The sequence below is a fragment of the Lagenorhynchus albirostris genome, chromosome 8 (genome assembly GCF_949774975.1).
Source record: "Lagenorhynchus albirostris chromosome 8, mLagAlb1.1, whole genome shotgun sequence".
Taxonomy (NCBI): Eukaryota; Metazoa; Chordata; class Mammalia; order Artiodactyla; family Delphinidae; genus Lagenorhynchus; species Lagenorhynchus albirostris.
Genome location: NC_083102.1, coordinates 94,523,681 through 94,551,435, shown reverse-complemented (window position 1 = coordinate 94,551,435; position 27,755 = coordinate 94,523,681). Strand labels below are relative to the sequence as shown.

General features: G+C 44.2%; 1 protein-coding gene across 1 annotated transcript in view; it reads left to right on the top strand.

The window, feature by feature from the left end:
• Positions 1 to 27,755, top strand: part of GLI3 (GLI family zinc finger 3) — a 287,622-nt gene that overhangs the window by 249,161 nt on the left and 10,706 nt on the right. Inside the window, exons 11-13 of the mRNA XM_060157355.1 lie at positions 20,130 to 20,279; positions 21,730 to 21,894; positions 26,925 to 27,215. Of these exons, the coding sequence (XP_060013338.1) occupies positions 20,130 to 20,279; positions 21,730 to 21,894; positions 26,925 to 27,215 (606 nt within the window). The remainder of the gene's footprint in view (positions 1 to 20,129; positions 20,280 to 21,729; positions 21,895 to 26,924; positions 27,216 to 27,755) is intronic.

The following is a 27,755-nucleotide window of genomic DNA, read 5'->3' as shown; positions in this document are numbered from 1 at the left end:
GCTATAAACAGAGGGTGTGCTTGGATCAGGTGGTCCCCTCTGTGAACAGGTGGACTGTCCCTTCTGTCCATCCAGGTGAGAGACCACTGTTGGGTCTTCTCTTGTGGGTACAACGTGTCAGTTGTGGACCCCCATGCGTAGCCCTCGGGTCCACGGCAGCTCAGCAAGGAGGCATAGACCATGATGCTTTCAGCGTGTGGTTGACCCCCTCCTACTTCTGGTTCTGTAGAGCAACGTGACTCAGTGTATCCAGTGATGGCATAGACAGTCTAGTGATGGGTAATTGCCTAATCCTGTGGTCCATACAGCCTCAGGAACCCAGGGCCAATGGAATGCAGTAAAATCAATGAAAACCTTTTTCTGCCTTTTTGGGTATTTGTGAGGTCTGGTTCAGAAGATATATCCAAAGAACCACATTACTTAAGTCAAGACTCTGCTGCTTTAGTAACAGGTCTATGGCGTGAGTCTTCAGTGCTACCGTTGTTCTGTATACAGTGATGGAAGCAGGCATTCTCGGTCATTTTTGTGTGTCTCCCATGTTAATCGAGTTGGTTTCCTTTTTTCTTACGCCATCCGAAGTTAGACCTTTTTTTTTTTTTTTTTTTTTGGCTGTACCACGCGGCATGTGGGATCTTAGTTCCCCGACCACGGATCAAACCCTCGCCCCTGCATTGGAAGCACGGAGTCTTAACCACTGGACCGCCAGGGAGGTCCCTGAAGTTAGACTTTTATTGATAGTAACTTCCTATCATGCAATTAGGTCCAATGGAAAGTGAAGAAAATGGTATGGTACCCTCTTTTCAACAAGAAAGTCCACTCATCTGAATCATCTAATTTATAAACTAAATCAACTTGCAACTTTTTAGGTCACTTGACACTAAATATAGAAAACTGTGGATACAATTCAAGGAGAGTTCAATCATTGTGCCCATCATACTCCATAGAAGCTGAAAACCGATGTGGGAGGAAATGCAGGAAAGGGAAGGGCCATTGAAGTAGATTTGGAGTGAAAAAGAATACTTTCAGGCAGAAGAGAAAGAAACAAAACAATTAAAGTTGTTAGGCCATATTCACCTCAAAGCTGTACTTAACAAAAAGGCGATTTGACTGTTGATGTCCGAAGTTGAAGGATAATTTGGTGAGTAATGTAGAAGGTGAGGATATCCATGGCCTGAGCATTAAGTTAGCTCTGTCAGTGTAATTTCTGTGGAGCCAATATTATGTTAACACCATTTAGAACCTCTGCCAATAAAATTAAGTGCTCTATTGAAATGCTGTGATTCCTTATGTTACTTCCTTGCTAAAAGTCATGCATTTTGTATTTCATAGTCTGGTGAGAGGTGTTAAAGGTGAGAAATGGAATTTATTTTTGAGGCACTAAAGAAGGGAAAGGTTATGTAACGGATGGTTGTGGAATAGGCCCATTCCTGTTTCATTACCAGTTTGTTTGACATAACCCACATCCTGCTGGGGTGAGAAGCAGCTGTTGCGTCCACTCTTGGGCATCCTTTGAATGGTTTTTACAGGCTTTCTGGGCACTTCAGATAAGATGAAGTAAAGGAGCTGGTTTTGAAAATATGTACAAAGAAAATACAGTGTTCTCTGTCACACGCTTGGAATTTGAGCCCGTGGTGAGACTCCCTTAGAAGAGGTACCATATATTGATTACTTCTGCCGTCTCAGTTTACTTGTAAAATAAATGAAGTCAGCCCTTCACCCAAGTCCCGAATGACCACTTCCATCACTTACCTCCTCTTTCTAAGCATTACCCTGAGATGACCTGGCGGACCAGCTTAATGACAACATCTGAACCAAAAAGAATGCCTCATCCTTGACTCTTGCCAAAAGAAGGGAAGTAAAAACAAAGTCTTTGGGTAGCAGGCACCTAGGAGCTGTCTTGTGCCCTAGAGCCTAAGTTTCCGTCCAAAGCACAGCAAGAAAAACATGGATATGAGAGTTAGATTGAGAAAATCTTTTTAGTGCATCTAGCCGACTCCAGCTACAATGAAATATGAGGAAACTGAGATTATGGGGTCGTATCTTGGATTCATGTCGTTCAGCTGAGCACCGTTTCCTGAGCACCTGCCGTGCGGAAGTCACAGTAAAGGCCAGTGGGGCACCAAGATGAATGAGATCCAGTCCTTCGACTCAGGAAGCAGCCTGGAAGGGGGGAAAACCACGCTCGTGCAAAATAAACCCATCCCCAATGTAAAGCAGAAGGTTCCATTAGAGAAATCTCAGAGTTAGGGCACACTTAACCCTAACGTCCAGCTGGGACGCCAGCTCATCCTTTCCCACCTCTTTCTTTCTCGTTGAATTTCCATTGTGTTGTACGCTTTCTTTTTTGCTCGTCTAATCCTAGGACTGCTGAGAGCAGCAGTGGCTCTGATACTCCGTGATCTGGAATGATCATGGGCTCCGCCAGGGAACGTCAGTAACATTCACTTTAATAAAATGTGAACATTGCCAACCCCTCGGTCACAGGCAGCCTGGCGTAAAAAAGTTGACCTGCAAAGTTGGCAGTCCAGCCATCACATAGCCGCTTTTAAGGATGCTGTAAAAATCCTTTCCATAAATAACGTTGAAGAGGCGGGGCGGGAGCTGAACTTCTCCAAATGTCCCCTTTCTTTATCAGCCTCCCAACCAGTAAGGCAAGGATGCAGTTCTTTCCTGGGAGATGGCAGTTGAGGTTTAGATTATGTCGGGTATGGAAACATCAGAGGGGGAAAAAGCCCAAACCTAAACCCCCGTTTAAAAAAAAAAAAAAAACTTTTTATATAGCCATAAAAGGGAAATGGGAACCGCTCACAGCACTCACACCTGAGATGCCGCATCCCTCCCAGCAGCTTTGCAATATGAATAAAAATCCCGGTCTTCTGCCCATCATTTCATGGCCCGTGGACTTGCACAGGAAATCAGGGAAGACTTGTAAAACACTGCATTCACGGAGCTCAAAGTTTTGCTTGACCACACTTACCGCATACAGATGCATCGACTCAAATCGGAACAAGATGTGATCTTACTGAGAAAGAATCCTTATAATATCACGTTACCTCCCCCTGAAAATTCCCCTAAGCATGTACAAAATGCAGAAGACCTAAAGGAGGGTATCGAAGAAAGCCTTTAAGGCTGAGAAGCAAACTGCCTTTGCCTTCCTTGTATCATATTATATATACATATTACAATTATGTCAGCGATTAAAAGCATTGTCATGCCACATTATGAACTGTTTTTATGTTTAGGATTAAATAACTCTCCCCACACCCCTATGGATTCCTTTTATGTCCTCAGGGCAAATCCTTCCTCTCGGGTCAGGAATGTAATAAGGTAGGTTTTCCTCTCTCTGGGATATTGTGTCTGTCTCACTGTGTTTAAATTGATGCAGAAAGCTCTTCAGAGCAAAATACAGTATTTTCTTTGTATATGAGCCAGCAGTTGACTAACCCACAGGGAATTCTCTGTGTTGAGCATTTTAAAGGTACAGGTTGGGAATGTTTGAACGGCTGACGTTCAGTGAAAACCACTGGGGAAGTGTATCGGCCATGACTATAGGAAGAGATGCTTTCTCAGGCAGTCATGAGGGGAAAACCATCATTATTCTAAACCAATAATTTTTAAGTGATAAATTACCTTAGGAAAATTACCCAGCTCGTTTTAATAATAATGGTTCAAGACAGAAATAAAAAGGATTTGCAGTTTGTATAAATGTGTGTACATGTAATTTAAAGGCATTTAGCTTCTGAAAATGAATTTCCTAAAAATAGCCATCCTTCCTCCATCAGATGTTATGAAGTGTTAACACATCCCTTCTGGGAGTTGAACCACGGACCCTGGGATCCAAAAACAGCAAACTTAGCATTTGAAGTAAAGGGAAATTTCTTTTTGATTTGATAGCTCCTTCCAGACCACCAGTTGCTAGAGGTCAAGGCCATTTCCAACCAAAGATAACTTATTTAACTCTTGTAATGCTAGTTATTGGTTTTGATAGTACCCTGGGTTCTAGGATCTTGGAATACACACAAAGTATAAACAGGATACACTGTGTGTGTGTGTGTGTGTGTGTGTGTGTGTGTGTGTCTCTGTCTGTCTGTCTGCAGGAACGCATGTGTTTTCTTCTTTCCCTTCCTTCTTTAAGGATACAGGTCCCTCTCTCCTGTCGGTGTACTTTCTGTAGCATTTCATTAAAAAAAAAAACAACTCTGGGAAATCCCCCCTCTGGTGAGCTTTTGGCCCTTTATTTCTGACACACGATCCAACTCTTTTTTGGCTGTGAATTCGCCACCTTTTTTCTAAGTTCCGTCCCTGTGTAGGTGGAAAGTTTAGCCCTGCATTCTGTTCTTACTGCCTATGCCAGGAATTCATGGCACACTCTCTGGTAAGTTACCGAACCTCTCCCAGTGTCAAGACAAGCCTCTTGAGGGAGATAAAGAATGGGGAGGAGTGAGCCAGACAGAGAGACGTTGGACGAGCAGGCGAGGCACGAGCATTTGTGTGAACAAATGTACTGCGCATATAGCCTACAGGCCATGTGCCCAGAAACAGCCAAGATGGAGGACAAAGCAAGAATGGCCGTGATGCCTGTGCCACCTCCCATGGCCCTGTGCCATGGACTTGATGCCGAAAACTCGGCCCCTGTGCACCTGTGCCAAATCAAATCTTGGAGACAGAATTTCGGGTGAGGTAGAAAAGAATAGCGTTATTGCTTTGCCAGGCAAAGGGGGACGCCATGGGCTCATGCCCTCTAAAACTGTGTGTCCCCAAACTGAGGGGCCTTGATGAGAAGTTTTATAGCAGTGGTTCGAGGGTTGGGTTGCTGATAAGGATCGGGGTGTGTACAGGGCCTGCGTTCCTTTAATCTGGCCTCAGGTGGTTTTCTGATGAGCTTCTGTGGTTCTTGACGTTATCAAACTGTGACCTTCTCTCTGGAATGAAGAATGCTTCATGAAGTAGTTAACATCTTCCACTCGTTGGGGATTTTAGCCCTGCAGAAGAGCTCAAAGATACTGTTATGTGTAGCCCTTGAGGGGGGAACCAGGACCCTGCCCCAAGGCTGCACTATTGTTTCTTGACTTGTCCTCCCTTGTGTCTACATTCCCTCCCTTCCCTGATGAGCAACTGTTTGAACCTGCTGTTTGGAATTCAGGGAGGGTCATGGAGGCTGAAGCCTATTCCCTGCAAACAAGAAATGGGGGGCACAGAAAGGTTTCTGTGCCCGGGAGCCCGATAGGGTCCTGCTCTGTTTCAGTACTTGTGGGTGAGTTACCTGAAAAGTGAAATGCACAGAAGTCGTTCTGCAGACCATCTAGAAAAGATAACAAACATATAGTACACTGTTACTTTAAATAACCAGGTGACAAAATTTGGACCAAACATTGAGTCTCCATTAGCTTCAGCCTCTGGTTTGGGGGCAAGTGCATTCACTATTGTTCCCCTATAGAGTGTTAACATTCATAAACTTTTAACCAGTTTCTGTGCTGTTATAATCACACTGTATTAATATTCTGTTCAGGTATGCAATGTGGAGACAATTAGGCTAGCCACCTATATGTCAGAGGCATGCATTCGCTTGAAGGGGTCAAATGAAACTTTTTAAAAGTTGCATGATTACTCAGTATACACTGGCCACATTTTCCTAGGAAAACGTGCTTATAAAAATATGCTTTATAGAATCAAGCCCTCAAATTAAAAACATATTTTTAGGAATAATTTAGCACTTCTTGAGAAATGAAATTCTTACTTTGGTGGGGAGGTGAAAGGCAAAGCAAAAAAAAAAAAAAAGCATAAATGGCTGAAATTCAAGGAGAGTCATCCTCCCCCAGGAGTGATTTCACCATCTGAAAAATAGTGCGAGGAGGGCTGGCTTCCCAGTTCTCTTTTGGAGAGCCCACAAATCACTTCGTACACACATACCCTTAATTTTTAAAATGTTTTTAAAAGTTGCCAGGTTGAAACCTGCATCTCAGTGTAATGCCTTCCTCGTTTATTTGTCCAGCTGAAACTCTATAGGAGCAACCTTACTTCCTTGTTTCTGTCTCTTCAAGCACTTTAGTCATGGAAGGGGGCAAAATTTCCATTTCATTAATGAGATTTCCACAAGCAGATTAAAGAGGAAATATGCCCTTCAGTCTTCTGTTACTTAACAGCATTACATTAGGAAGAAACCTCAGTATAAACTATCCACAAAAACAATAGCCAGGGGGCCAAATTCCAGTGAGACAGAGTGTAGCTTAATCACAAGGTAACTTGGCCTTTTTCTCTCTCCTTCATGGGAAGCTTTATTGAATTATTTCAAAAGAAACCTATGGGAAAACATAAGATTATTTGCTTTCTACAAACAGTGGAACATAACATTGAAAGTTAGGATTACCACTTAAATGTTAGAGCCTTTACCCCAAAGTTACGTCAACATTGTCATGGTGGGCAAAAATAAAGCTTAGAATTCCTTTTCTTTAATAATGAACAGGAACCAACTAAGATAACTTTGAATTATGTCATTACTAGTTCAAAATCTCAATTTACAATTGAAATATAAAAGGGGGCTTTGCTTGGTGGACCCTAAAGGCATATAAGATGCTGAGATTTATCCGATTGTTGGGAGTAGAGGAATCACAGGAAATTGCTTCTGTTTCCTGTGGCTTCTGGTTCTTAAAGCACAAACCTAAGAGGTTGGGAGTATATTGACGCCTGGGACCGCATCCGTTCTAAACGTGGTATTTCCAGTAATGCATTCCTCCAACAAATATTAATTGAGCATTTACTATATGCTGGGCACGGTTCCAGGCACTTGGGAAACATCATTGAACAAAATCAATAAAAATCTCTGCCTGTGTGGAATTGACATTCTTGTGGGAAGGCAGACAATAAATCATACACAATCTCTGTATGTAAATTATAGTATTTAGGGGTGATAAGGGGGGGCATAGAGCAGCAGGAAAAGCGGGGTGGACAGTTCAGGGGGGAGGAGGTTGTGTTATAAATGGGGTGGTCAGTCTCATGAGGGAAGCAGCATTCCAAGAAGACTTGAAGGAGGTAAAATAATCTTGAATTAGTGGCCCCATCCTAGATGTAACCCAGGTGTCTCCAAGCTGCCTTTCCGGCCAGGTTGTCCAGCCTCTGAAGTGGCAATTTCCTTTAAGGCATTGGCTCTGCACTTCCGTCCACGTTCTGTCCGGTCCCCCCCACCCTGCATGGTCTAGGTGGTCTTGGATTCCCTCTCATTCCATCTCCTGTCTTGCTGGGCACTCGGTCCCCACTGATGCTCCGTTTCCTGCACTCTGTGCACAGGACTGCAAGATGCCGGTGGTCTTTACTTCTTCAGCGCTGCCTATCTCCTTGATGAATGCTGTTACACAGAACTGAATTTTATAGACAGCCTTGGGGAAAACAAAAAGGGTTCAAAACAGCAAATAGCTTAAAAAAGGAGGACTGCCGACTTCTATCAACCATTCTTTAGCCCCTTCCAGCCTGGGAATGACAAATGAGCCAGTGGTTTCCCTTCTTAAGTTCACGCTCTCCACATGTTCCTAGACATTTTCTCTTTCCTATCTGATCTGTCCAGACTTACTGGAACTGAGAAGCTGCCTCTGGAAGAAAACAGCTTTTACTGCTTTAACTCATCAGTCAACATCTGCCCAGGAGTCTTCCAAATCCACCCAACACGGTCGATGTGCCCCAGTCCCCGCCATTTTGTTCTATCTCCTTTGTTTTCTCCTTTATTTCCTTTTTTGTTTCCCTGTCTCTTAAACACCGGTCTCCCATCTTTCCTAATTGCTGTCCTTCTTCATCCTCTGTACAGTCTCCGTAGGTCAGGGATTTTCAAACTGGGGTTTGTGAAATCCTTAAAATTCTGGGTATTGGGGTCACCAAAGACAACATGGGGTAGGGAAGGGAGCTGCCCTCGTTCTTCAGGTACAACCTTTCTTTGTTTCTTAAATCTTTATGTTTAGACTTGTCTTCTCTATCGGAGATGTCCTGGAAGCACTTCCAATATGTCATGTCTCAAACAGGAACAGAATCTCTCTCAAATCTGTTTGACCTCCCATGCCAGTTATTGTCTCAGAATCTTTCAAGCTAGAAACTTTGGTACCACCTATTATACCTCTCTCTAATTCACCCTGCACACATTATTCCAAGGGTCTTTCAAATGGAGCCCCTTCCCGCCATCCTCATGGCCTCTGCCCTTAGTTCAAGGCCACAGATCTCTCTTGGGTAATTAGAGCAGCTCCCTAAATGGGTTTGCTGTCCAGGTCCTCTATGACACCTACTAGAGTTACCTTTTCTAAACACGAATCTGATCACTGACCTGCTTAAACCTTCTTTTTGTTGCCTGGGGTCTGCAGCTTAAAGCCATTCACCCCGCCTCATGGAGGGTAGCATGTGAATAAGTTAAGAGTTGATTGAAAAATGGTAAATTGCTCTACATGTTGAAAGCTTGCTAAAGCTGAGAGGTCTAGGGGTTTCCTTTTTATTTTGCTTTGGTAAGACAGGCCTGGAAAAGCTCTGGGCAACGGGCCTGCTAGTTTTCTATGATGTGGGGACTCGTGCATTCTTCTGGGTGGCTTACTTAATTGCAAAGGTGTCCATGATGTGAAAGCTAATTTTTAAGCAGTATTCCTTTCTGCGTTCTGACAGCCGGTCTTGGACAAGATCCAGTGGACGTGTCTTATTCAGTCTTGGCTGTTCAGCGTCTAGCGCGGTAACTGTCATATCATAAATAAGCATTGAGTTAATAGTGAATGAATGAGTCAGCCCAGCAGGACTGTGGGCAGATTTCCAAATGGATAATTTTGCCTGGTTGCCTGCCTCCTTCGTTTCTTCCAATAGTTCTTGAGATTTGCCTGTGTTTGTACCATCAACAGTCACCACTGCCTTCTTTGCACACACACACACGCACACCGAATCTTTTTCTGATTGCCGAGGAACTCTCCTGCCACTTTTCACGCAGGAGGATTCTTCCTTTGCAAGGTGATGGGCAGAAGACCTTCAGGTAGGGTCATGGCCAAGGACATCGTTTGGACTGGACTGGACCCAGAATAACTTTTCTATCCCATATCTTCAAAGGATTTCATTAAAACAAAAGATACTCGACTCTTCTCCAGATACTAAAAATAGATTTGAAATCCAAATACGTTTTATTGCATTTGTTATTACTTTCACAAAGATTCTAGCCATTAAAATTATGACATCGAAATGAACAAAACAGGATGCCGGCTCAGGGGCTGATTGCTGGAATGTTCAGAATCAGACTTGAGTGGAGGGAACACGGTTGCTTTTATAAGGGTAGTGAAGAGTCAGAGTCAAATCGCATCTTTAATTCACCTTTATTTTTTCTGGAGTTTTGAATTTTCTCATAATCATACTGTATGTTTAGGCTCTTTACAAAGAGCAATGCCTGGATATTCATGTTCCTGGTGATTGCTGCGATCATAAAAATTTTAAAGTTGGCAACTGTACCCAATAGTTTGTTATAACCTATAAGCGAAAAGAATCTGAGAAATAATAGATATATACATGTGTAACTGAATCACTTTGCTGTACACCTGAAACTGACACAACATTGTACATCAACTATACTTCAGTAAAAAAATTTTAAAAAGAAATTTGATCAGAAAATACATACATACATACATAAATACATAAATAAATAAAAATTAAGAGGTAATTAAAGGCTAATACTTTGTATGCCTCTAGATAATGGTACTCTTAATATTTTATATCACAAACAGGAAGAGTTTGTATCTACTTTTGCATTCAGGGAGACTTTAAAAAAAATGAGTCTTCCTTCTTCTTACAGCTAGTCACGGAGTGTGTGTGTGTGTGTGTGTGAGAAAACATTAAGCTTCTCACATTAAAAGTGCAAGATGTGCTGTTGTAATTATATGATTGTACCTATCTAACCTACCTTTCAAAGTTTTATAACAGAAGAATTATTGTGACAATAAGTTGCAGAGTGTAACTACTATGCAGATACTAGTTGGAATTCTTAGTACACGGAGACACCACCCATTAACCCTCCTTTCTGTCTGTGGCAGAAATCCAAGCCCACAAGGTGGAAGGATTTTAATGCTCTAGGACACAGTGCGGCTTCTGAAATCTTTTGCTTGGCAATAAAGGCCGTTGCCATGGATGGTAGTGCTTTCCAGATACAGGGGACTCTTAGAAATGACTCCTACATGTGAGTGACTGATTTCATTTGGTCCTTGGGAGAGGACCACCTTCCCTGGATCCCTTGTCCCTGCCATTCTTCTCAGCCTAGGAGGTGGTGGAGGAACAGAAGGTGGGGCCTTTGCCAGAGATTCCGGCCTTGTCTGTTTTGGAGCTACACTTTTGGTCAGAAAGCTTGGTACTCACTGTTTGGTGGATTTGTTCATTGCAAAGAGATGAAATAGAAGATGCTTTTGGAGAGACTGGTTTTCCAAATTATTTCATTCCATGATTACACAGTTGAAATTGTCTTGCCTGTCTGGAATGAGTAGTATTCTTATTATTTCTAGAACGGGTACTACTCAATCCTTACCTGCTTCACTCTTTGGATTTTTTTTTTTTTTAACCAGGCCCCCCAATCAATTTGCTTAGGGAGAGTTTGTGTTTTTATTGCCTTTTGGGCCGAAACAAAAGTTGATATTTAGAAGAATAAGATAAATAATTAAATGTGCCCGGTAACTTGAGAAATGATGTAAACAGAGTCTTAGAAGCTTGGAGGGTGTGATGAAACCACATTACATCTCTATTTAAAATCTCAATGGGATTCTCAGCTCTTCCAAGAAAAGAAATTCTGAGTCCTTCTTCAACAAAAGCCACCTTATTAAACTGTAAAAGAACCCTCTCAAAAGAGAATTACATCCATGTTTTAGGAAAATAACTTAGAATTCAGAGAGCAGAATTGTAAGAGAAAGAGCACATCGGTTCTCACAAGGAATTGGAGACCCTTAATCCATTTTCAAGAATGAGAATGTTTTCTTTTTACCTAAGTGAAATCAATAACATTAATCAATAATATATACATTTTTCTTTTTAAACATTCTTCTCAAAAACTGAAATCTCCTTAACATTAGATCATTTTAATCATTAATATACTGGCTTAATATTAAGCCAGTATATTATTCTGTGTACTTGAGTTTGAACCAGTAACACATGCACTTCTTATGGGGGAGGGGGTATCAGCTTAGATAGATTATATCACAGATTATCCATTTATACCTAGTTATTTTCTAATTCAGTGTAACAACAAAAGTAAAAACGTAGAGATTCTGAATTACCCGTGCTTGAATTTTCCACGAGCATTTAGTGAATCTTAGCGTATAGCATGCATTAGGAAAATACCAGTTTTTCCATCATGTGCTACTTTGCATTAAATTCCTTGAACGTACATATGAATTTACCTATTAGCGTACGATGTTTTCATTTTGTTTTGTTTACAACTCTGCACATAGTTTCATTTTCTCCATCTTTCTACTCATTTTTACAACTTGAAAGTTGGTTTCCATTCTCTAAATTCAACACTGCTAAGTGCTTTGTCCAGACATTAACTTCTTTAAAGAACACTGCCTTTCTTACCCATAAAATAAAATAATATCATTACAAATTTATAGATAGAAACAAGATTTTAATAACTGTCAGGGGGACTCCTTGTTAACGAAGAAGCACATATATTTATTTCTTCTCAACCAAGAAACACATTTTAATTTTTATATCACCCTAATTTCTAATATTCACAGATCAGAAATAGGAAAAAATTCTACTTTTAGGAAGACAGGCAGTTCTGTACCCAAACTCTTGAGTCCTTTTGATGTTTTTTTGTATAATTTTATACTTAGATCAAAAAACTGAAAGATACTTGGGTATTTTTATTAGCCAGTGTGAACTGAAACAGTCATTTTGTGAGGTCTTCATGAAGATCTCTCCCACAGCAAACAATTATAGCTTTTTAAATACTCTGCCAGGAAGAATGATGAGTGCCACTGAAACCATTTAAATTATTTTATTTATCTAAAATTAAAGTACATATTGAGATAAAAGGCCTGTTTCAGCCCTGGTAGTCTCTGATTCCTGCTTTTTTCACTTCTGCCTAGTAAAGCCTTAAGGAATCCTATCACAGGTTCTCCCTAATAAAATCCATGTCATGACAGTTGTAAAACTCCTGCAAATGTTACGTGTGTCAAAGAATACACAAAACAGGGCTTCCCTGGTGGCGCAGTGGTTGGGAGTCTGCCTGCTAGTGTGGGGGACGCGGGTTCGAGCCCTGGTCTAGGGGGAATCCCACATGCCACGGAGCGGCTGGGCCCATGAGCCACAACTGCTGGGCCTGCGCGTCTGGAGCCTGTGCTCCGCGGCGGGAGGGGCCGCGATAGTGGGAGGCCCACGCGCCGCTATGGGGGATGGCCCCCGCTTGCCACGGCTGGAGAGGGCCCTCGCACAGAAACGAAGACCCAACACAGCAAAAATAAATTAATTGATTAATAAACTCCTACCCCCAACATCTTCTAAAAATAAATAAATAAATAATAACAATAATGAAAACACCTGGGTTCTAGTCCTAGCTCTGCCACTTACTCTCTCAACTTTAAAAAAAAAAAAAAATACACAAAACAAGAAGGTGTATGCCACCTTTCAGATGGAAAGTTTTGAGGGATTCTTGGAGACAGTTTTCTTTTAGGCAAAGCATTTCAACCCCTCCCTTGAATCAGTCTGAATGTACTTGATTCTAAATGGTTTTTCCCTCTCTCTCCTTTGCAGAAATCTCTGGGCTACTAGGTCAAGAGCTAGATTGATATTATAAAATCAGGAAAGCAGTTGAAAATTGAGCTTCCTTAAAATTGTTTACTTGTTGCTACCCCATCCCACGCCAAACTAGAAGCCTTTCTTAACATACTTCCTGAGCCAATCCTGAGACGTTTCAAACGATCAAGTTCTGTTAAACGACATTTGTGTGCAGAGAGAGATCATATTTACCTGAACGTTATTTTTCTATAGACCGTAACTCTCTGCTTTTACATGTACCTTGTGCTGTGAAAATCTTGGCAACTTAACCTTGTAGCAACTCTTTTAAGTTGGTGAAAAAGTTCCGTGTTATTTGAGAAACACTAAATACTGACAGAAAGACTGGTGTGTAATGTATATGCCCGGGGGAGCCGTATGGAAATGATGGTGACGTTTGAGTCTGAAGCTTTACATTTCCTGCCTTCGCTGTGTTTAGGTGTGTTTAACCGTAATATTTTCATTACAACAGTGGAAGGAATTTACCTTCCTGACGTTAAGGAGCCTGGCTTCTTCAGAGAATGAATCGCAAGCAACAGCAAGGTGTTTGCTGATTAACCTTAGCCCGGCAGAGTGTGCACGGGGAGGTGCAAACCTTCCACACACACCTTTGAGCCACGCTGTAGCCTCTTCTCCGAGGAAGGCGCTTAGAATGGAGGATGCTCGCCCATCCACGGGACGATGCTTTCTGGGTGGGAGTCGGTGGGGAATCAGGCCAAAGGAGAGGGAGCTAGAAAAGGAAGCAGAAGTGTGCTTCCAAGGTTCACAAACTGCTTGAATAGCAGCTTTATTTGGGGAGCAGTGAACATTCGGGCTAGATGGACAGCATGTGTGTGTTTCCTCTGAAGGGTTAGGAATAGACTGAGGACGAACTGTCAGCTCTGAACTCAGAGTGCAATAAGAAACAAGAAGAAAGGACCCTGATCAGCCCAGTGAAATCACCGTGGGCTTCCATTTTGCTGCTGGTAAAAGAAAAGCTTCAGTTTCCCTCCTGCACCATTGCAGCCTCCGAGGTTGACGCCAACGGGCTGGGCTTCCCAGAGAGAAGCCCTGAAAACGAAGATGTCCCTTCCACTTCCCCAATGGCCAGGCCAACTGGAGTGATTCCCCCCACCTTTCTCCCTGCCCCCAAAGCTCCATGGGGAGTGCAAGAGACAGGAATCCTGGGTCTTAGCTCATCTTGCTACAAACATGATCACGATGGCCAAATACCAGCTTGGTTGGTTGGCTATGGGCTCCTGAGATGTTTTATTTGCTTTATTTGTTTCATCAGCCATCAGTTTCCTGGGGCAAATGCTTACAATCCCATTTCATCGGAAAGCTCAGAGTCTGGATTCAGCCTTTCTGGGGGTGCCTGGTCCCGGCATCTTCGTCCTGTTTATTCAGACAGGGAGCGTCCGGACTGGCCCCGCGGAGAGGGTTGGCATCCACCACCGTAATTTACACCATCTATCTCTTTCTGGCGCTCAGGCCTCTGGCAAATTGCATGTCTTTGTGCTGGATTAGTTTGGAATTTAATCATGCATTATTTTCCTTCCAATTAAATTATTTATATATTTGATTAACCTTTTCACTGCCAGGAAGGCAAATTTTCAGTGAAACTACAAATAAACACAGGCCCATCAAATTTCAGGCCGGCGTCCCAGGGGATCGACCTGTTTGTTGAGTGTTAAGAATTCGCTGCGTACGACTCTTCTTAACTACCTAGGGTTTTGGTGAGCAAAGAAGGGGTGCTTTTTCCATCCAGTCCCAGGACCATGATGCAGAGGGGGACGTCTGTCTATCTCCCTCCCCTCGTGTTATCCCAGGACCCTGACTTTTATTCCTTTTTACTGCCTTCTCTTTGCTCTGGCGCTGAAACATACCTCCTTCTAATTTTACTTCCTCAGGCTTGAGAGCCAGCCTGACCGAGACTGTCAAGGGCTCTGTTAGCCCAGAAAGGAAACTTTGAAGTCATCTTGTTCAGGGAGAGCAAATGAATGGCCCACAGGCCAAATCTAGCTACTGCTTGTGTTTGTACAGCCCATGAGCTAAGAATGATTTTTATAGTTCTAAATAATTAGAAAAAAATGTAACGGATACCCCAGGATATGTGAAATTTTCAGCCTCCATAAACAAACAGCTGCACCGTGTGCTGTCTATGCTGCTCTCCTGATACAGCAGCAGATGAGAGCTGCCCCAACAGATACGTTTTGGCCTGCAAAGGCCTGAAATATTTACTCTCTGGCTTTTTACAGAAAAAGTTTGTGGACATCTGATGGAGTTCATCACGCTCATTTTACAGACGAGAAAAATTAAGGCCCGAATAGGTGAATTGTCCAAAGGTACACAGCTTATCACAACTTGGTCTGGGGGGCATCTTCCAATGCACCCACCCCCACATCTCCAAGCTCACGTTTTATAAGATCTACCCTAAGAGGAGCCCTCCATGAGCACCCCACTGCAGAGGCCAAAGCAGCTTTTTTTTTTTTTTTAACATCTTTATTGGGGTATAATTGCTTTACAATGGTGTGTTAGTTTCTGCTTTATAACAAAGTGAATCAGTCATACATAAACATATGTTCCCATATGTCTTCCCTCTTGCTAAAGCAGCTTTTTTAGCAGAGTAAATATTTAGGACATCTGGACGTGTAAAATCTATGATTTCTTAGAATTTTAAATTTCACCTGAAATCTAGCTTCGGGAAATGTTTTAAGCTCAAAGGTGCAAAATGACATATACACACTACTTACTATATTTCAAATAGATAACCAGCAAGGACCTACTGTATAGCACAGGGAACTCTGCTCAACATTCTGTAATAACCTAAATGGGAAAAGAATTTGAAAAAGAGTAGATACATGTATGTATATAACTGAATCACTTTGCTGTACACCTGAAACTCACACAGCATTGTTAATCAGCTCTACCCCAATATAAAGTAAATATTTTCATGAATAAATAACCTAAATAAACAGAAAGATTTCTGTGTTTCTTTGAAGTAATTGATTATGTCTGTGCTCAGTATTTGGACCCTAAAGACAAGGAAGGTGGACCTGTTCCCTGCTGGCTGAGGTCATAGAATCTCATTTAAAGAAAAATAACTTGTAATCTCAATCCAAGTTGGCCCTCAAGAGCGGTTTCAGAAAATTACAAAAGCATATTAGACAGGCCTTAGGTCTCCTCTACGGGGCAGAAAGGGAAAATTCCCAAGGTGCTAACCTTTCTGAAAGTGACATTGCTTCCACGGTCCCGAGAAGCTTGCCTGTCCCTCCCCACACGGAGACAAGACGGGGTGCTGTGTTTACTGATGGGCACTGGATTCCCGCCACTGGGATTTTCAGATATTGTCCCAGAGGCCAAGGCCGATGCAGCTTGGCCAGGTATTAATCTGAAATGGTTTGCGCTTTGCAGTCACTGGCCTCACCAGCCTGTTGTCAGCTCTCCCCTCCCAGCTCGGTGGCAGGTACCTCAGCACCCTGGTCGGCAGCTTCTACAACATCTCAGCCACTTTTGGTTACTAAAGTCCCATCCGATTTAAACCTCTAACCTGCTCTCCACTCAGATCCTCCCCTCCATACACCAGCCAGGCTCACAGCTCTAGGGGGCTGGCAGGCTGTTTCTTCTTCCCCTACCACACCACCCATCCAGGAGGGGACCTCTTCCCTCTCCTCCTAGAGTCTGGCTCCCTTCAGCATGATGGGGAAGGCAAGAGACAGGGTCCATTGCTTCACTAGCTGCTGGTGGTGCTTCCGTGTCCGTCATCCCCGTTCCCCTGAGTGACTCCAGGTCGCTTGGGGCAGGCGTCCAAGTGCTGGCTTTCTGGTGGGGTGCACTTGAGTTCTATGCAGGGGTCTATCCTACAGTCTCCCTGCTGGACACCTGACCCAGCACTCTGCATTTTAGGTGGGCCCAAGCTTGGCTACCTCACTGGTATCCACTGGACCCCTGGAAACTCGCGCCTTCGTACTACACCAAGCAGTGGCAGTGCTGGAAGCCTCCTGCCTCAGCCTGGCCCATCCTCACCTGCCCTGCGTGTTCCTCACCCTGTTCCTCAAAGGCACTAAATTCTGTCCTCCTCCAGGGGCTTCCATCCATCTTTCTCCCCACCCACACCCTTACCTGCACACCTGCCAAGTCTCCACTCATCCTTCAGGTCCTACTTTAACGCCGCTTAATTGGAGAAGCCAACCCTGGTCTCTGGTGTTCCCCACGGATTTGGGACCTCCTGTTAATTGTTTTTCTAAAACTCTCTTATTTCCCTTCAAAACGCTGATCACAACTATAATTGTACTATAGTCCTTTAAGCCATTATCCGTGCCCCTCCAGTAATTCCGTGTCTCTCCAGTAATTCCGTGTCCCTGCCCTGTAATTTCCTCAGGGCAGGACTCAGGTCTGTCCGATTCCCCAGCACAGGGCCTGGTGCGGAGTGGTACCCAGTACATACGTGTCCATATGTGGGCGATGAATGAAATGTCGGCAGTCGCTGAGTATTTGTTTTATTCTCCCCGGCAAGATGGGGTTCTCACTGGGCTATCATTCGAATCGTTCAAGTCCTTTTGAATTCTTGATGGTATCTTATTTTAAAGTAATATAACACCTACATTAATACCTTACTGTACGGATACTGGATGAAATGCATTTGAAGTAAGCTAGGCAAAAGCATCAAGTATAATTTCTCTGGTCCAGAGAAAGTTCAGTTTCTCACATGAGCCGATCAGTCCAACAGATATTTACGGAGGACCCGCCAAGTACCCGGGCCACTGTCAGTTGCTGAGAATATGAAACCGAAAGGTGTAGATCGCGACTCAAGGAGCAGGTTCAGCCCAGATTCTCAGACCGTTTTCCGGTTTTAACTTTGCCTGCCTCCTTTTTTCCATCCTCCTTCGCCCCCCCCCCTTCCTTCCTTCATTTTCTTTTCATGCCTATTCATCCAGGAAGCTTGATGCCTAATAACTTGGAAAAAAACTGAACCAAGAGCAATTTGTATGGAGTGGACTTGTGTGATCATTCATTGCTTTCCCTGGAAAGGAGAATTCATAGAACCTCTCTGTATCATGTGGGCTTAAAGACTGGGCTCCAGCACCCACCTGGGACAATCCTGGGTGATGTGAACAGATGCAGACATGTTCTCGAAGCATAAATTTAGAGATGGCGTGTTGTCCCCTGGCCGGCACATCTGTTCTCTTCATCCACGTATGTGCCCCTGCACCACGTTTTTAAAAAATTTTTATTGGAGTAGAGTTGCTTTACAATGTTGTGTTAGTTTCTGCTGTACAGCAAAGTGAGTCAGCTATACGTATACATAGATCCCCTCTTTTTTTGGATTTCCTTCCCATTTAGGTCACCACAGAGCATTGAGTAGAGTTCCCTGTGCTATACAGTAGGTTCTCATCAGTTATCTATTTTATATATAGTAGTGTATGTGTGTCAGTCCCAATCTCCCAATTCATCCCACCCCCCCTTCCCCCCTTGGTATCCATGTTTGTTCTCTATGTCTGTGTCTCTAGGCTGTCGGACAGAGTGAAGTAAGTCAGAAAGAGAAAAACAAATATTGTATAATATCACTTATATGTGGAACCTAGAAAAGTGATACAGATGAACTTATTCCCAGCATCACGTTTAAGAAACACTCATACTGAGGCAGTTGGCTTTCTATAAGAAACACACATCTGTCTGCCGGGGGTTGGGATGCTGTCGTGAACCTGAGTGATTCTGTGTGGTTTCCTCGTTGTGTTCAGAGCTCCTGAAAGGGTCCTAGTTGTCTGCCTGCACCCTGGGCTGTGTCACCCACTCTCCCCTGTTTCTCGGGCTTTCTGAGAGCTGTTCTAGGAGAGGAGAGTACACAGCAATTGCTTTTCTCTGCCCGCATCCAGTTTTAAACTCCCCAAACAGCACAACAGACTGCTTTTTTTCCCCCCTGCGGCAGCCAGCTGCCTAGTGGAATAACTGAGAAAGGTCGAGTGATGGTGGAATTTTACCACCAGCTCCCCAGAGACCACTCAGTTAGGAACCAGAGCCTACGCAGGAAAGTAATTAAACGTCATGTCACTGTTACGGGGCTCAGGGAACCCAGAGGAGGTTTCTCTCATTGCACACATTTTTTAGTGACGTGTTTCCACGTATGTGGGAGAAAGGACTCACAAAGGCCTTGAATTAAGGCAAATAATAAGAGTGACCAGAGAATGAAAACAACAGTATCAACCTAGGGCACAAACTGCCTCCGTCATCCATGACTGGACATTAAAATCATAGACTCATCTTCCTGGAGTAGACTTGAATCTGGTCCAGATTAAGAACCACCTGTTCCTCTGGCGCTGCTGTAGATTTCACGTGTCTCCCAGTTGTAGGACATTTGATGTATGAATCCAAGGAACTCTATCAAAAAATGATCCTAAAACTTTGAATTGGAATTCGGGGAAATTCATCTTCATTTTAAAAACCAAATTAACAGAATTCTAGAGCTGGGAAGAACCTTAGAAACTAGGGAATCCATTCCTTTATTTTGTGTATGAGGACAGCAAAGACCCTCAGACACTAAACGTTTTGTTGACCATCACCTGGCTTTCATCTTCAGCATCAAGGACATTTCTCTGTGATTCTTATCAAAGGGGTGAGCCCACTAATTGGAACTAAAGTGTCGTTTGAAAAAGTGCTTTGGTTTTTCTTGGTCCTTGTTACAGACTGTGTGTGTGTGTGTGTGTGTGTGTGCGTGTGTGTTTGTGTGTGTGCGTGTGTGTTTGTGCGCGTGTGTGTGTTTGTGTGTGTGCGCGCGTGTTTGTGTGTGTGCGCGCGTGTGTTTGTGTGCACGTGTGTTGTGTGTGCGTGTGTTTGTGTGTGCGCGTGTGTGTTTGTGTGTGCGCGCGTGTGTGTGTTTGTGTGTGCGTGTGTTGTGTGTGTGTGCGCGTGTGCGTGTGTGTGTGTGTGTGTGTGTGTGTGTGCGCGCCCTTTCTGCAGTCTTGAGCCACAGCACTAACCCAAGGTGCTACCCAAGGCCTGGAGGGAGTGAGAGCTGGCAGTCACCTCTGTGGTCAGTTCACCTTGACCCCGACTTGGCCGATGAAAGATAACGGAGGCCCAGAGAGGACGTGGGTGTCACCCCGTTTCTGCTCTTCTGATGCCCTTGAAGGACTTTTTCTGGGACACCAGGCTTCTTGCAAACCGGGTCACTCCTACAAGTTAGGAAGTATCCCTCCGCAGTCAGTAAGAGCAAATTTACTTAAGAAACATCCTAAATATAGTAAAGGTATATGGTAAAGGTTTGCAGTGTAGTAAAGGTACCGTGGAGTCTTTAGGACTTAAGGTTGGGGGATTTGGGGCACTCCGTTCTTTGGCCTTCAGAAAAGAGTAGGACATTTCCATTTTATTTCTCTCTTTCTTTTTCCAAACTCCAGCATATAAATAACGACCATATCCATGGAGAAAAGAAGGAGTTCGTGTGCCGGTGGCTAGATTGCTCGAGAGAACAGAAACCCTTCAAAGCCCAGTACATGTTGGTAGTGCACATGCGTAGGCACACGGGGGAGAAGCCTCACAAATGCACTGTGAGTACCGAAGGGGCGGGGACCAGCTGTCCACTTAGGGGAGTCCTGCACCTGTGGGCCCTTCCTTGTACTCCAAGGGCCGTGCGAGGTGATGAGTGGTGGGAGAAGAGGGTTGGAGTGCTGTTTGTGATAAACTCCTGGGGTTTTTGAGAGGGGTTTCCGAAACGGAGGGGAGGTGAGACATGGAGAAAGGATGCTGACAGCTTTGGGGGATGCTGGAAGGAATTGATCTAGACCCGCCCCGTCCAACATGGTGGCCATGAGACACATGTGCATTTGAGATGTGACTAGAGCAATCACAGAACTGATTTTTAAATTTTAACTTAAAATTTTAAATTTAAACAGCCCCACGTGGCTAACAGCAACTGCGTCAGACAGCCCAGCTCTGCAGAGTGGCAGGCAGGCAGGTGGCAGTGGGGACGTGCCGTCTGGCACTGCGAGTGAGCATCGGGCCACTGGACCTGACCCAGCACCAGTGCCTGTCACACCAGAGCCTTGGGGAGCACGGAGAGGGGCCAGTTTCGACTTGAAAAACTTAAGTGGACTTTTTAAAACTATAACCCTTAATGGCTTTAGAGTTTTTCCTCGCCCTCCTCGTCTGTCCCCATGGCCCAGTACAGACCTATGAAGGGTTGGGATTCCCGCAAGGCTAAGGCTTCTTTCACTGAGGTGCCCGCCAGGCAAGGCTCAGCCCTGGTACTTTACATCTTAAAGGCCCTTTACAAACAGGATCAAATTCCCTGCCTTTGTAGGCACACAAAGCCATATTAATGAACTTTGTGCTGAATCTGAAATCAGTGGGAATTCAAGGAGATCCCTGAGCAGATAATGAAACCCATTGTCCACATTGAGTGGCCTTTAAAAAAAAAAAAAAAGTCCAGGATTTTTACTTAGCCCTGAAAACGCTTTCTCTCGAACGGCCCTGAGCCCCATCTGAATCCCAGTAAAGGCAGAGTTTACTGGACTTTTGTTCATTGGTGTTGAAAAGCCGCCAACCCTCCAAACGTCCCCGTCTTTTTTAAAAAATTAATTAATTAATTTTTGGCCGCGTTGGCTCTTCGTTGCTACGCGCAGGCTTTCTCTAGTTGTGGCGAGCGGGGGCTACTCTCCGGGGGCTACTCTTCGTTGCAGTGCGCGGGCTTCTCATCGCGGTGGCTTCTCTTGCTGCGGAGCACGGGCTCTAGGCGCGCAGGCTTCAGTAGTTGTGGCTCGCGGACTCTAGAGCGCAGGCTCAGTCGTTGTGGCGCACGGGCTTAGTTGCTCCACGGCATGTGGGATCTTCCCGGACCGGGGCTCGAACCCATGTCCCCTGCATCGGCAGGCGGACTCTTAACCACTGCGCCACCAGGGAAGTCCCCCAAACGTCCCTGTCTTTCATCCACGCGAAGCGAGTGGGATACATCAGCCGTCATCGTGTGGGATCATCCAGATTTACCTGTTTCCTCCTCAGTTTGAAGGTTGCACAAAGGCCTACTCGAGACTCGAAAACTTGAAAACACACTTGAGATCTCACACTGGAGAGAAACCATACGTCTGTGAGCACGAAGGTTGCAACAAGGCTTTCTCGAATGCCTCTGATCGCGCCAAGCACCAGAACAGGACACATTCCAATGAGGTAAGGCCCCTCCAGGAGACACGTGTTGGGTCCAGAGCTTGTGGTGGAAATAAAAAATCCTCTGGGGAATGTCCTTGGAAACGCAAGCCTGTTCCGTTGTATTTGCTTCTGGCCACTCCCAGCACGAGTGGGTTTGGGGCCCCAAAGGTAGGGCTGAAACCTGGGCCCGGATGGGAGAGACGTGCAGGGTGAAGGGGGAACGAGTTTCACGTTGTTCGGTACTGCCACCTACTGGTCAGACAGCAGGAGCATTTAACTTGGAATTCCATCCACTCGCTCTGCCTGGGAGAACAGGAATGCGTTCAAAGGACGACCCTGTAAGCACCAAGGAGAGATTCAGAAGCAAGGTGTTGACAGCCAACAGCTTACTGCTAAGACAGCCACTTTTATTTGCTTTCTCCAGGTGGTATCTTCAAAGGCGCTTATATCAAAAAAGACTTTTGCAGAGTAACCCACCTTGGCTAAATAGGGCTTCCAGACATCCTAAATTCCAAAGGATCTTGGAAGCTAGAAACCCAGAATGGTTTCTAGTCAGTTATTTAAGATAATATATTGAGTAAAACTTCATGGTCGTAGTTGGTTCCTGTTGTGTTGTTGTTATTTTTAGATATTTATCCCCCCAAATTTCAGAGAAGCGTAAGAATGAGCGAAAATGATTTCCAATTCATTTTGTTTACATTTTAATGCACGTCTGCCTGCAGACCTCCAATTTCTCCTTGAAGATCTAGCTTAGATTCTTCCTCCTCTGTGAAGTCTTCTCTTGAATGTACCAGAGATTAACACAAAGGCTCCCCACGTTTGTGGTAGAAATAGGCTAGCTACCCAGAATTTGTTCCCATGAGATGTAGTTCTGCCCCACAAAGTAGGTCATCAGTTTGCTTGAAATTGTGTGAGAGGAGCATCTTGACCTTGGCATGACTCTCATCTGACCCTACAAGGTGCCAATCAGGCCCATTCTTGATCTTCCAGATGGAGAGCTGGGAGAGGGAATTTGGTAAAAGTGGACCATTCAGCTCACTGGCCATTGGCTTGAAGGCGGCAGAGATGGTCCTCACCAAGTTTCCTTTCAGCCGAACTGACAGAGCAAAAACATCTCTAAGAGGATTAGCCACACTAAAAACACACTCACACATAAACTCACACACATGAGCTCACTTATACAGACGCTTTCTCAATGGTTCATAGTAGAATAAGGAAGCCTGAGTCCTTTAGGATCTCATTATCGATCCAGTGTTTGCAGATGTTTTAGAGGAGATGCCACATCTCCATCTTTTACGTCAAAAACGCTTTACAGTGTGCGATAGTTGCGGTGTAATCCGCTGTACTTGTTTTGTACCAGCTTCTAGGGGGTCTAGAAGAGGCAGATCCATAGAGACAGAAAGTAGATGGGTAGTTGCCAGGGGCTGGGGGAGGGGGAATAGGGGTGACTGCCAATACGTGCAGGGTTTCTTCTTGGAATAATGAAGATATTTTGGAATTTGATACTGGGGACGATTGCACAAGATTGTGAACGTACTAAATGCCACTGAATTGTGCAGCTTAAAAGGGTTATTTTTATGGGATGTGAATTAAATCTCAATTTAAAATGTTTTAGGGGATTTGATTAACTTAGAATTTAATTAATATGTTTACATTTCATGTATTTAAGTACAATTGTGACTGGAAACTTAGAGGGCATTCATTCCTGTAGATTCTCTCCTGTTACTGTGGATCAGTTTGGGCCCTGGGTATGTTAGGACTTCAGCAGTGCGTACATATAAACATAGTGACAGAGCTTTTTATCTTTTTATGGACTTCAAATGTGTGCCCATGTCTCTTTGCTTTAATTAAGTGCATTATATTTAAACATGAATTCTCCTGTGCAGTAAAAAGTGCAATGTTGTAGAGAGTTTAATATCCATCATGAGATGAAAACATACCTTGGTCAACAATATCTTTCACCAAGGTTGAGCAACTCACCTAAAATAAATTATTAACGTTGGCCACAAACACATAAATATAATTTTATTCACAAACACGTAAATCATTTTTTCTCTGTTCCACATAGAGAAAGCCCTTGTCCTTGCGTATGAATGATGGACGGTTTCAGATACACCAAAATTAAGTGTATCCAGGAAATCCAGACTTGCATCATCAAGCAATTGTAGACAAATCTAGATGTCTTCTTTCATTTCTTTGCTCTCTTATTTGTATCTTAGTTCTTTCACTGAACAAATATTGATAGCTAGTTATCCGCAGAGCACTTTGCTATTCTAGATGAGGCAAGCAGGGTGGAATAGAACAGGAAGGGAGCAATACCCATTCGGGTAATCTAGGTCTCCTCCCCGCCCCCATGGCTGCCCTGCCCATTTAGGGTCACTGAACCATTGCAGTGGCCTCTGACCGGGCTCCCTACTCCAGAACAGGGAGCTCCCGTTCCTCCCCAAACCAGACGAAGCCAGTTTCCTGGAGCTCTGATTCGGTTGTATCTTCCTCTCCAGAAAGTTCCAGTGGCTCCGTTTTTCCCATAGGAAATGTTTAGACTCCTTAGGCTTGTATTTGCTCTCACTGGACCCAAGCCTTCCCTTTCACCATTCCCTTGATCTCTCACAATGGTGACCATGAATGGAACCTTCCAGACAGCCATGCCTGAAGTGGTCCTGCTGCTGGACCTTTGCTCTGGATACTTTTTTTTTTTTTTTTTTGCATCCTCTTGCCCTCATTTTTATCCTTCAGCATCTTGTTTGTCTTTCAGGACCCAACTACGACGCCTCTTCCTAATCAAATCTCTGTTTATTGAGCACTTATTATGTGCCCCACATCACATCGTGGTAAGCACCGCGTGCACATGGTCTGATTTAGCCCGTACCCTGACCCCATGATCTGGGCGTTATACCCAGATACAGAAACGAAATTGATGCCTCCCACGATCATCCCAAGGGTGATCTGTCCACATCTGTCCACATCCTTCTCTAGCATCCACACTTTGTACTGTAGATAATTCATGCTGTCTTATTTTTCCTACCATATTTTATACCCCTTGAGATTTGATCTTGTCTTATAAAACTTTGTGCTCAGAGTCTTGCCTATAGTAGGGGCCATTAAATGTTTACCAAAAATTTTATTTGGATACATTCTACACAGTCAAGTAGAATAAGTATCCCCACTTTCACAAAATACCTTTCAGTTCAGGGAGTCAAGAAGGCAATGACAGTACCAAAAGTTAAGTATCCAGGACAGGAAATACGGGTAACTCAGAATCCTGACAACATTTATCTTTACCTACCATTAGATTGCATTTCAGTCATTCATCACAACAGAATTTGGGGGCCAAGAAACGTAACTGAGTTAATGTGTTTTCTTGGGAAGTTAAGTTTCCTGACCCTGTGTTCTTGGAGTTTTTTTGTAGGTGGCTGTTATATATGTCCACATGCAAGGGCACATGGGCACACATGTACTTGTATGTTCTGTTGGTCCTGGAAATGCAGGAGCTCATGAACATTAGCAGATTCATTCCACCTCTAGCTGTGTTCCCATTTCCAAGCTAACCCATGATACGTACCTGCAGATATTTATGGGAAGAGTAGCTCTTTAAACATGTAACACTGGCCTGGCTTTGTGTTCCCTCTCCCTACCCCATGCATTCCTGTCTGTCTGTCACAGCGGCAGAGTGAGCAAAGCACAGGGCCGAGGTCAGATGCTATACGGTAATAGCACTAATCATCAGAGCCATTCTTCTGTCCCTAATGCATAGAATTTGATGTGCTCATTTCATTATATATATATGCTGCAAATCACACAGGCTCCTGAGTAGAAGTAATTTGTGGTTAATGGGAATCAATTCTACCCAAAAGAATCGCAAATTTGGAGGTGAGGTCTCTCAAGATAATTTCTGGAATCTTTATTTCACTACTTTAGGACATTTCATCATTTTAGGTAGCTCTCAGTCTGTTCTTGGGCTTTTAGGGAAAAAGCATCGTTCTATAAGACAGGGAATCTTTTTAATATAACTGTAATGGATGCATTATATTAAGCATGACTTTTATGACTATTGTTTACCTAATAGCACATATTCTGGTATACACAGAGGTAAATATAGACTCATATAAGTATCCTTGAATATATTAGATTTCAAGGGAAGTAAACGAAATCACAGTTCTGACGTTGGTCATGAATACAATGCCATGAGTTCTGTGATGCGAGTAAATACTCAGCTATAAGGGTCCATATAATTTTTTATGACTGTATCTGTAGGCTTGATCACTGGCCCATGTAGAAGAGAAAAGTAGCATGAACTAATTTCTAGATCTTAGTACTCGCGAGCAGAGCCTCATGCAGGAATCCTCGTCTCCAGGACGACATCCATCCGCCCTCATCGGTTTACGAGTAAGCATTCGTGGACACTCCGACAGGGCTTACGACTTCGAAGATCAGAAAGGTCCTGGATATTCTGAGCCCTGAACAACCCCCGCAGTTGTAATACAACCCAAAGGAAAGTATTTTAGTGATATCTAACCCGGGAGAGGCTGCAGGCAATTTTTTTTTTTTTACTGTGTCAATGTGTAAAGAGCTCATTTTTCAAAGGAGGTAGAGTGATATTAGGTCTGAGAACCAGGACATTTGTAAGAAAGATCTTCACACCAGCTCTCCCCAAAGCGTTCTTCTCATTAAAGGATGGGTGTCTTTTAGCCTTCTTCTGTTATCATCAGCAGTATCATCACCACCATCCTCATCATCAAATTATCCCTTGAGCACCACGTGACACCACGATACTTCTTCCTACTCACAGGATAAATGCTTCCAAGAACATAAGCGCAATTTACGCGTTCTCCGCGCACCCTGAGCACTCTCTAAAATAATAACATATTCAAGCTGGATTCTTAAAGATTTATTAAACCTTTGCACCACTTAGAGGGTTTTGAACACCTCACAGCCTTGTGATCGTGCTTTGAAAGAATTAAAAATATAACGAGTAGCCACAAAAGACCGTCGGGCGGGGGAATAACCGCTTTGATAACAACCTCTTCTTTCATCCTTGGGGCATTTGGCAGAAACCGTACGTGTGCAAAATCCCCGGCTGCACCAAGCGCTACACAGACCCCAGCTCCCTCCGGAAACACGTGAAGACCGTGCACGGCCCAGAGGCTCACGTCACCAAGAAGCAGCGTGGGGACGTGCATCCCAGGCCCCCGGCGCCACGAGATTCCGGCGGCCACTCACAGTCTAGGTCACCCGGCCGGCAGACTCAGGGAGCCCTCGGGGAGCAAAAGGACCTCAGCAACACTACCTCAAAGCGGGAAGAATGCCTCCAAGTGAAAACGGTCAAGGCGGAGAAGCCCATGGTATGTCATTCGCTTTCCTTCCGGTTTTCCCCAACGTTCTCCCAGGTGTTTAAAGGGGCCAGGTAGGGCGCTGAGGGCAGGGGTGAGGGACGGACTTCACTGCCCCGTTCTCACTGCATCCCACTGTTTGATTTCCGGAGGTCAGAGCTCCCTGAGCCGGATGGCCTACCCCAGGTTGATCTGCACGGCAGAGCTCAGCTCAGAAAAGAGTTCCAGGGTTTCCTAACTGGTTTTTGAAATCCATCTGGAAGCATCCCACCTTGCGGCAGGTCGACAGACACCACAGTGCACCTTTTCAGCAGGTCTCTAATGCAGAGAATCCTCCGTTCAGTCCTTCTGTAAACATATTTCCTGACTTTTTTGCCCTGGTGACCCCAAGATAAATAAGCCATGGCCCCTATTCTTTATGGGTCTGTAGTCCAGTGGGATAGGGAGACCAAGAAACAAACGCAACTCAGTGTGATGGGGCTTTAAGACAAGTCCGGGTCACAGGGTTCGGAGCCAGTGCACTCGAGGACACGACGGGAAGGCAGGGGGCAG